The sequence below is a fragment of the Papaver somniferum genome, chromosome 1 (assembly GCF_003573695.1).
Source record: "Papaver somniferum cultivar HN1 chromosome 1, ASM357369v1, whole genome shotgun sequence".
Classification (NCBI taxonomy): domain Eukaryota; kingdom Viridiplantae; phylum Streptophyta; class Magnoliopsida; order Ranunculales; family Papaveraceae; genus Papaver; species Papaver somniferum.
Window position 1 is genome coordinate 131,479,194 of NC_039358.1, and position 10,931 is coordinate 131,490,124.

At 38.3% G+C, this 10,931-nt stretch overlaps 1 protein-coding gene across 1 annotated transcript; it reads right to left on the reverse strand.

The window, feature by feature from the left end:
- Positions 1-2,749: 2,749 nt before the first annotated feature.
- LOC113300976 (leucine-rich repeat receptor-like serine/threonine-protein kinase At1g17230) lies at positions 2,750-8,716 on the reverse strand. The gene is made up of 3 exons (XM_026549877.1): positions 5,021-8,716; positions 3,440-3,823; positions 2,750-3,051 (listed from the first exon to the last, which is right to left on the reverse strand). The coding sequence occupies exons 1-3, from the start codon at positions 7,947-7,949 to the stop codon at positions 3,047-3,049; spliced, it is 3,318 nt and encodes a 1,105-aa protein (XP_026405662.1). The 5' UTR covers positions 7,950-8,716; the 3' UTR covers positions 2,750-3,046.
- Positions 8,717-10,931: the final 2,215 nt, after the last annotated feature.

Consider the following 10,931-nt stretch of genomic DNA (forward strand, 5'->3'; position numbering starts at 1 on the left):
TGGTGTAGCATATTTATATTCATGTTGGCGAAGATGCTCAATTAACGATATAATCATGCTCTGATCTGAATAAAACATCTTAATAAATATATATCTAATATATTTATTCATATAAGATCATGAATCAAATAAGATTTTGACCAAAAAAACATTATGAATCCGTAAGATTTAGATAGGTTCGAGGAATTCATTTTTTCAAGAAATTTTACCATTAATCTATAGATCTGGTCAAGGTTGAGATGTTTATGGGATCAAGATCATCAAAATATGCATGCGAAAGCTCAATTTTGCATGCATATTTGAACTCATAAACACATATATCATCAATATTTGAGCATATCATGCTTAATCATGCAGTTTGTCAAGTGATTATACCGAATCATGCATCAGATTTGTGATTATGATCTGTATTATGTGCAAGAATCATGAAATTATAAAAAGCTTAATCGGCACCAACGAAGATACGTAAAACTGGTACCTTCACAAATTCCCTTGCCGATATCCTTTATTTGGAGTGTGATCCCGGCAGGTGATCTGTTCCATGATCTCCGCTCAGGACTCTGTCGTCCCAGATCTGGATTTCCTGATTATCTTCAAAGTCGGTTATAATTAATGGCGATCAGAAGAAAATCAGAGAGAGGAGGGAGAATTATCTAAAGTCTATTTTTTATTATCAGAATCAATTTGTTTACATCATCAGCCTTTCCGACTATTTATACGTTACATGAACACGACAAATACATGTAGATGACTAAGCACGTGACAGCCTGGACTTCGAGAGTTTCCCGCCTTGTGTTTGTACCGACCTGGGATTGGTTCCCAGGTTCTCCCTTAGCTGACATCATCGAGAATCTTCTTTAGCTTCGCATCTGGACTCAGGTCTTCCGCGTCCAACTTCGTGTCTCTGCCTTGTTTGATCGCTTATGACTTGATCAATGGACATCTGGTTCAGGTCTTCTACGCTTGACCTTGAATATTATTTCGTATCTCAGCTGTATTATTCTTCAGCTACCAGTTCTCGGGTAGATGTTATATTTTGTCATGTACAACAATATTCATCCTTTGCTCCATAAAATATTTTATACTTTGTTGATCAGTGTGGATGATAAAATGGTTGCCCATTAGATAGCCCCTTCATTTAGTGACTGTCATTAATATTGTTAACACTTCCTTCTCATAAGTTGAGATACCCAAGGATTTAGGGCCCAATAGCTTGCTAAAGAATGTTATTGGTCTTCCCTCTTGCACCAAAACAACACCAACTCCTCCGGCACAAGCATCAGTCTCCACCGTTCAGGAAAAATGGTTTTGAAAAATCTGGTAATGCCAAAACTGGAGTGTTACACATGATCTGCTTAAGTTCTTGAAGGCTACTCAACTTCTCCTGACCAATCAAAACCATTTTTCTTCAAGAGGTCTGTCAGAGGCGTGCAAATTGTCCCATATCCTTTAACAAACTTCTTATAATATCCACCACTTGATATACATGAGATACAACTCATAAGTTAGCTTGGTGCTGGAGCTAATATAAGAAAGAGACAGAAATAAGACGTAATCTGTTGGTGTTTCTTCTGCAGCCTGCAGCTGCACATACTAGATAATTGGCAACATAACTTGAGACATTTAGATCTTCAAGTTTGATATCAAATAAATGCTTCTGATACTCTAGCTAACCGACATGGGTCTAAGTAGAAAGCTCTGTTTCAAGGTGTCTTGTGGTGGTTTGGAGAGATCCCATAAAAACCTTTAATTACTTAGGGCAATTCCTGTGGCAATGACCAAACTCAAATATTTGTTGAGCCACGTAGATGGCCAAGCTGGATTTTCCACTATGGTAAAGTATAGGGCGTTGGAGAAACAGGCGCTCGACTGAAGGACAGACTCTGGCGTTTGCAGACAAAACGCGGGCGTTGAAAGGCCCGACGCGGGCGCTCGGTGTGCTGACGCGGGTGCTCAGTGCGCTTACGCGTGGGTTAGAAACAAAGTCTCTAACGGTCGACTCTCCAACGCCTATATTTCCAACGGTCGAATTTCAACACTATAAATTCGTTGTATTGATTTCATTTCGCATATAGAACGACGCCTCAGATTACGAGTGTCACTGCAGAACCCATCGTGAATAACCGCCCAGAAATTCACCCATGGATAGTTTGCCGAAGCAAGCTGAGTAGATAAAAAAAACATAGTTTCTGCAAATAGATTCGTCTTCTTCTTTAGCATACGGAACTCGCCGACTAACCGGGGCCGAGACATGTTCAATCAAGAATTGAGAGTGAAGAGAAGAATGTGTAGAATGTGTGAATTTAGAGTTGAAATGAGGAGTATTTATAGAATTCAAAAAATGTAGCCGTTGGATCACCCGATTTTTCAGCTGTTCAGATGGAGCCGTTGGCGCCATTGGGTCAGACGCTGGCGTTTCTAGTAAGGACTCTGGCACTGTAAGTAAAAACTCGTGTTTGAAGTACAAACGCTGGCGTTTTTCCTTCTGACGCCAGCGTTTGTAGAGATGTCGCGCGTCCTTACCACAGACGCGCGCCGAATGTTCCGACTCGATGTTCAAATCAACAGATCTGTTGATTTGAACATCCATTTTTCATGTTTGTTCATTCCATAGTGGGAGCAAAAAGAACAAACTCTGAGAGTGTTCATCCCATAGGAACTGCTCTTATACCCAAAACTTGGTGATTGGTGTCTGGTACTGACAAGAGATTGGTATACATTTTTACGGATTATGGGTTTAGTCCAAATATATCAAGAAATTGGGGTTAATCTTATTAATATGTTAGCAAAATTGTACCTTTACATAATTACAATTATACACGTCCAATTGATTGATCAGGTACATAAAAATAAGATCATGAGCAGAGGGAGAGGAATGAAATGATAATTTCCTCTGTATACAAATAAAGTTAGAATACCTTTACTGTAAACTTACATACAATGAGCTAAAGAAGGCTTAACTTGAGTTGTAGAGATGAAAGATCTTTTCCGAGTTTCTGTGCCCATCACCAGCTGAATAAATAACCAGCAGTGTTTATGAATGCGCTCATACTGCAAAATTACAAGATAGTGGTTCTGTTAAAGCTAAGAAAACTCATCAGTGAACTCACTAACAAGATCCAAAACTTAATAGTAGATGTGCTCAGCAAGCGAATTTAAAGCTTTTTAAAATATAAACAAGCCCATGCCATATCTCGTCCTGACTTTGAGTTACGTACATGCAACAGCCGTCTGGTTGGTAAAATTAACACCCAGGTATCTAACTCTAGAGAAAACCAACGAAAGTTCCTAAAATAAAAGCATCCATTTAAAAAGGTATGTTTTCCTCTCCCACTAACAATTGGGCTATACATCTACGTGACTCATTCATAAATGGTAAACTCTGCTTGCCATTAAATATTAGACTAAGAATTGACCCCACATAAAAAATGTTTCTTACCTCTACTAGCAGCATCTTCTTCTAAAGGAGTCTCCGATGTTGGCGAGGATGTTGAACTGCAAGAGGCCTCCTTCGCGTCAAGCATCATGGCAATGACCTCCCTCATGGTTGGCCTATTGACTGGCGACAAACTCGTACAAAACAAGGCAATCTTGAGTACTAAAGACATCTCCTCAATCGTCCTCCTTGCACTTAAATCTAAGCGTTGGTCAAAGATTGTAGATGTTGGCATCATATTCTGTGTGGATCTTCGCACCCAAGTAACGAGATCCCCTCCTTGATCGATTGGCTGAACTGGAGATTTTCCTGTAACCAATTCCAGTAGAACGACGCCGAAACTGTAGATGTCACACTTATCTGTGATTTTCATCGTGTAAGCATATTCTGAAACAAAAGCAAGTCTTGTAAGCCAGGATCCAACTTAAGTGGGTTCAGAAATAGACAAATACGTTTAAGAAAATGATCTTAATACAAAAATTGACTGTATGAACTGATTCATCGTCTTCATTTTATTAACGAGAAACTACACTAAGGGTATTTCTGGAACTGTCACATTTTGGGTTGAATAGAGACAGTAGGTTATTGAGCTTATTTCAAGATGTCACTAATATATTAGGAATCAGCTCTAGGTATCAGGGTAATGATGCACAATTGCATACCCCAGATTGATTTTGGTCTCAGAAACTTATTCTGAAATGAAATCTTATAACAGATCAACGAAGAAAGAATGTTTTCTATTCCATGTCATCACATATGAATGCAAAAAAAGATACACCAAATACACAAATGTAGAAAGGTTTTTAAGGAATCCTACAAGGATACAAATACAAAGCCCTATTATATTGATGACATGGTCTATAGTTTTAAGCAATCTAGTGATTGGAAATTTCAATGCTGTCATGTAACACTTATATAATTGGAAAGCTCCGCTATCAAAATGCAGAATTCCGCAACCAAGTAAATTATTTAGCACTATATATTAGGTTAAAGTTTGGTACAGGGGGTATCCACTACAACAAGAGTAGTGAGTATTCCTTCTGTCTACAGTAGGTAGTTCTAGATTGCAAGATATATTTTCGTACCATTTTCAATCTTGAGTTTAAGACTACTCTAGTTCACCACTTCCTAAGACAGTTGTTGTCATGGAAAAACACAGAAAATGGGTTACAAACATTACCAGACATGGTGTTCTATGATCTACATGAGTGTTCAATCTTCAGGGCAACATATTTACTCCTGAATGAGGGTGACTAAATACGGATTTTGACATGGATGCTCTATGACCTCTACCCACAAGATCAGATGAGCCTTGTGAAAACAGCAAACACCTCTTGACACTGCAGAAATTATCTGTGTATGCTAAAATTTTAATATATGTAGATCTAGTTGAGTTGGCGGAGCTTACGGAATAGAAATTAGTAACTGCTTTAAAATAAAATCTCAAATGCTAATACTTATGAAAAACACAATCACGTGATAGCTAATTCTTTCTTTTCACAAAGATGAAGGAAAGTTAAATTGGAAAAAAAAAAATAGCAAGAATTGGTAGAATGAAAAAATTAATCTTATCAAAAATCTTACCAGGGGCAATATAACCATAGGAACCCGCAACAGCAGACATGGACTTTGAGAAAGGTAAATCAATCAACTTTGCCAAGCCAAAATCCCCCACGTGTGCCTCCAGAGATTCATCAAGCAAAATGTTATTTGACTTTATATCACGGTGAATAATCTGAGGCTTGCAGTCACAGTGTAGATAGCATAAACCCTCTGCTGCTCCAAGAGCTATTTTATAACGAGCATCCCAATCCAGGGAACACTTATTTGGATTCCCATGTAGGAGTTCTCCTAGGCTCCCGTTCTCCATATGCTCATATAACAAAAGATTAGAGTCTTGATGGTAGCAGAAACCGTAGAGATTTACAATGTTGCGGTGCCTGATCTTTCCCAGTGTCAATATCTCAGCCCGAAAACTGTTGTCTACATTGGAAGCTTCACCGGAGGACCTGAGTTTCTTGACAGCAATCAACATACCATCGGACATGAGGGCTTTGTATACTGTACCACAAGCGCCAGTCCCTATAACTGCACTCTCTGAGAAATTACCAGTAGCTTCTAGAAGGTCTTGATAAGTAAACCCTTCTTTGGGGAAATAATAAGTGTCAGAAGCCTCAGTTTTTTCACTATTTTCAACAACTAAAACAGGCATACTACATTTCACGATCCAGCAAACACCAACAGTAAGGACCAATGAAACTAACCCTATAACCACTGCGACAATGCTCACTACTTTGTCCCTTGAAGAACCCTGTTTCATCAAACTGGGGTCTGCAGAAATAGATGGAGTGAAAGATGGATGACAAGGATCTGTTTCTGACATGCAGATGCCAGGATTTCCAATGAAATTGCTAGCATCCATCCTTCTGAAAACAGGAGTACTGGGTATTGTTCCCAGCAGGTTGTTGTGAGATAAGTTGCACACTAAGAGACTTGAGAGGTCACCAATTGAAGTAGGTATTGGACCATCAAGCTGATTGTTGTTCAAGTATAGGGACTCCAACATTTGCAAGTTTCCGAGATCATCTGGAATATCACCAGAAAGTGCATTGTAGCTAATATTTAAAGCAATTTGCAGAGCAGTAAGCTGGCCCAATTCAACAGGTATTCGGCCAGAAAAATAATTCCCTCCCATTTGCAGATCTGTAAGCCTCGCCAGCCTCCCTAAGGTATATGGGATGGCTCCATTCAGTTTGTTATCCGACAGCTTAAGCAGCTCAAGTTTCACAAGATCGCCAAATTCTTCTGGCATATTTCCAGTAAATCTGTTCCTACTGAGGTCTAGTCTCTGAAGCGCCGTACAGTTCCCGAGCTCACGCGGGATACTTCCTGAAAGATGGTTAGAAGAAATATTGAAGCTAACTAGCCGTTGGAGTTGACCAATCTCAGGAGGAAGAGTACCCAGAAAATAATTATTGGACAGTAGGAGTCTTTCCAGATTTTTGAGGTTGCCCACTTCTGAAGATATCGGCCCTGAGAATCGATTTTGGAAAAGCTCTAACGCCACGAGATTCTTAAGGCTGGATAGCTCGAGAGGGAGACTTCCAGTAAGACGGTTACCTCCCAGCATTAGCTGTACGAGAGACTTGCATGTTTTCAGGCCATAGGGAATATTGCCAGATAACATGTTTGATCCAAGACTTAGAAACATCAAGGTTTGAGATTTACACAGATTTGTAGGTATGCTACCTACAAAATTGTTCTCAGACATGTCCAGGACCAAGAGATTGCTGTTTGCCCCAATGAGAGGTGGAATGACTCCCTCAAGATTATTATCGAAGAGTTGCAAATCCTCTAACAAAGTGAGATTTTGAAATTCAAAAGGAATAGTGCCTGTTAAATTATTGATGGATAGATCTAAATTCTTGAGCTGCTTTAATTTTCCAAGCTCTCTCGGAATACTTCCTTGCAAAACATTTTCGAAAAGATGAAGCAATTGAAGATCTGGAATCCGACTGAGTTCTGATGGAATGAAACCAGTTAACTGATTCTCAGATAAATCAATCTCAACTGCACTAACACAATTTCCTAGCTCTGGTGGAATGGTTCCGTTCAGTTTGTTTCTGTAAATGTACAATTTTCCCAACTTGGATAATTTACCAAGCTCTTTAGGAATATCACCAGTGAAAGCATTATCATTTAAGGCAAGCAATTCCAGGTTACCACAATTCCCAAGTTCAGACGGAATAACACCAGATAATAGGTTTTGCCAAAGAATCAATGTAGTTAGATTCTTCAGCCTCTGAATCTCTTTTGGAAGAGGACCTTCAAGCCTATTCTGCGCCAGCCCAAGAATCTCTAGGCTATCACATTCACTAATTTCCACAGGTATTGGACCAGAGAGAATATTCAGACCTGCTCTAATAATCCTAAGATTCTTTAACATTCCAATGGTGGAGGGAATATTATCAGTAAGGTTATTACTATAAATTTCAAGCTCCTCTAGCATTGTCATGTTACCAAGCTCATCTGGAATTCGACCAAACAGAAAATTCTCACTCAAAAAAAGCTGTTTTAGGCTAGAAATTTTGAAAAGTTGAGGTGGGATTTCTCCATGGAATCTATTAGTTCTGAGGTCTAGAGTCTCCAAATTACCACAATTAGCTAATTGGGTAGGTAAAGGACCAGAAATGAAGTTTTTGGACAAGTTTAAGATGGTTAATCTATGGAGTTGACAGATACTATAAGACAAATTACCAGACAAATTGAACTGACTAAGATTTACAGATATTACCTTATAATCATCAGAACACTCTATACCATTCCAATAGCAAGGAGTAGAATCCTTTGAATTCCAGCTTTGGAGATTGTTATCATTATCAACAAGATTACTTTTGAATATCAAAAGTAAATTCCCTTCGTGATTCAATGATCTCACGAATATAACACAATAACAAATTATGAATACGAATTTAATGAATTTAGAAGAAGAAGAAGACCTCAAGATCGCCATCTCTAACACATTAAGACTGATATCTAAATTCCCAGATATTATTCTAAGAAGAAGAGGAGGGCTTTGTTTAGATTAAAGAAAAGAAAGTCGTATATTTAACTTAAGATACAGGTAAAGATCTATAGGAAACTGAACCTAAGTTAGAAATGGAGTAAAGAAATTGAGTATCCCAAGAATTGAAAAGTGTACAGGTTAAAAAACAAGGAGATAGGAGATGAATGTTGGAGCATTAAAGAGGAAAAAAAGAAAGATAAGATAGAGATAGATAGGGAGGGGAAGGGAGAGTGTGATTGAGAAAGAGAAAGAAGAAGAAGCTTGAGATTGTCAGAGAGTCACGATCGAGGGGCGCATGAAGAAAATATTAAGGTCAACGAATGCTTTCCAGCAACGCTTCTTCTTTCTTCTAGTAGTAATAGTGATGATCTGGTTGTTCATGAAATTCCACCTCTTCTTCGATTTCAATATCATCATAATTATCAATCTCATCTCATCTGTTGCTTTATACAGCGTATGTAGTAGAGAAAGAGAAAGAGAGGATCTTTGATTTTTTATTTAGGTTAGATTTTTTTACCTGAATTGATGCTGTTACTATGTGAGAAAGATAGAGGACGAGATTTAGTTTGGTTGCCTTTTTATTTGTTTTTTAATTACCTTTTCAGTTCTGAAACCTCATGATTTCAATGGTGACTGTCTGAATAGTCTGAAGTGGAGGAGAGTAGTGGGAGTGTGGGACTTCTATCTCTCTATATTTTCTCAAACTCACTTTTTGGGGCTCCGCCAAACTTGAGAATTCTGGTTTGCTTCCCGACTTGTGTCACTTGTTCCTTCTCGTTCCTTTTTTGCTTTTGTCAAATCAAGACTAGAAAAATGCTCACACGCACAAAGTCATCTTTATGCACGCCGACATTGACGTCCAGTATATATCTTCCAACTTACCCACGAACAGTAATATAATGAGAAAATATAATGAGAATATTATCTGTATACTCCTAAGACCATCTCCAACGAATAAAGGAATTGCCATGTCCAATGGGGATGGAAATTCCGGGTAACCCAGTTTCCGTATCCGTATACAAGGAAATTCGATTGGGGATTAAGGGAATAGGGGAAGCGTTCGGAACCGTCTGCCAATAGGAGAACATAAACTCGATAGGTGAAGAGATTAGTGATCGGTTTTCTGAATACCGATCCACATTCATTATCTCGATCGGCTTTCCATTTGAATCACGGGTCCCATGAACTGTCAGGCGATCGATGTTCTTTTTACTGATCGATAATATATTCACATCAGGAAATGTTTCGCGTTTTTTCGGGTTATGTCGGGCTTTTAACTTATATTCTTTCGCGTTATGTCGTGGGCTTTTAACTTATATTCTTTCGCGTTATGTCGTGCATTCCGGTCTTCGTTATTCTGTCAGGTTAATCACACTTTTCCTTTAGTTTTTCCTATAAATAGAGATCTTCATACATGTAATCTTCCACCTAAACCAGCATTCTATCTTTCCAGCCTTCTTTTATCCTCAAACCATTACTCATTCCTTTTGGAAGTTATAATCTAGTTACAAATAACATGGCTACTGGGAGTCGTACTCGTTATTCTCCAGAAGAAGATGTTGTTTTGAGTAAAGTATTTGTGTATATTAGTCTCGATGCCTCTGTTGGAGCTAATCAACCTAATGATTTATTATGGAATAGAGTTGCAGAAATATATAATGATAACGATGTGTGCAATGAGACTCGTACCAGTCACGCACTGAGCAACCGGTTTAATAATGTCACAAAAGATACCAAAAAATTCACCTATATATTAGGAAAATTGTATAGGAGCAATCCTCCAAGTAGTTGGAACGAGGCGAAAGTGGTAAAAAAATATATGAAAATAAAGTTGTTAATATATTGGGTAACCGTTTAAAATTCATTTTTTTATAACTTCATTTGTATTCAGATGAAACAAGCTCGTGGTGATTTTAAGATTCAAAACAAAAACAAAGATTTCCAGTTCAAGTACTGGTTTTGACACACTGATGGCGTTGGATCGGTATAACTATAAGCAAATTGAATTGGTTAACTGTACTACGAGTCAATATGAAGAACTTACTCCAATGGAGGGTAACTCTTCCTCAGCCCGGGAAATGCCTAGTGATACCGATAGTCAACCTTCGCATCCGTGTGCAAGCTATAATCCAGCAGTAACAACAAGTCATAAGAGGCCTCTTGGACGGGATGCGCAGAAGAGGGCTAAATGGGCAGCAACACATCCATCGACAACACCTACCACTACCACCTTTGAAACACTATTACTGTTAAAGCACTGCTCGGTCGAACTCGCAAGCGTTGCTATCTCAAGCTTGTTTGTCAAATTTAGTTGCCAAAACTATAAGTCTTGATTTCTAGTATACTTATAGCTAAGTCTCGGACTAGGATAGTAAGTGTAGTTGAGCTCTAGACTCCACGACGTTCATCATGCAAAGACGAAGAACTACTCAAGGAACTGGTGGAACTTCATCGACAAAAAGGTATGTGGAGACTTGAACTTATCTATCACTCAAAAGTTTATCTACTCTATCTCCTATCTTGAGACAAAAGTCGTATTTCTATATAGGCTTCGATTATACACATTTGTTATTTCAAGCCGAGTTTATCTCGCTTATCTGTTTCTCGAAATATGTGTTGGTAAGCTTTCGTTTTGGCCAAGTTCATCTTTACTCGGGATGAAAGTCATGTTGGTCAATTCAATTTCTTGAAAATCGCTTTGATGAAAATAATTTGTGGACAACAACTATATAACATCCTCTAAGAATGTTTCAATGATTGAAATGAGAGTTTAGAATATATAACCGTGAATGGATATAAACATTGTATGTGAACTCATACTTGTGTAAGTCCAAAATCCTTGAACCAAAGTATACATACTTTACTAGTTTAGGATGACCGGAGCCTTGTACGTGTACTTTCGAAAGTTCACATCCCGTGAATTTCTGT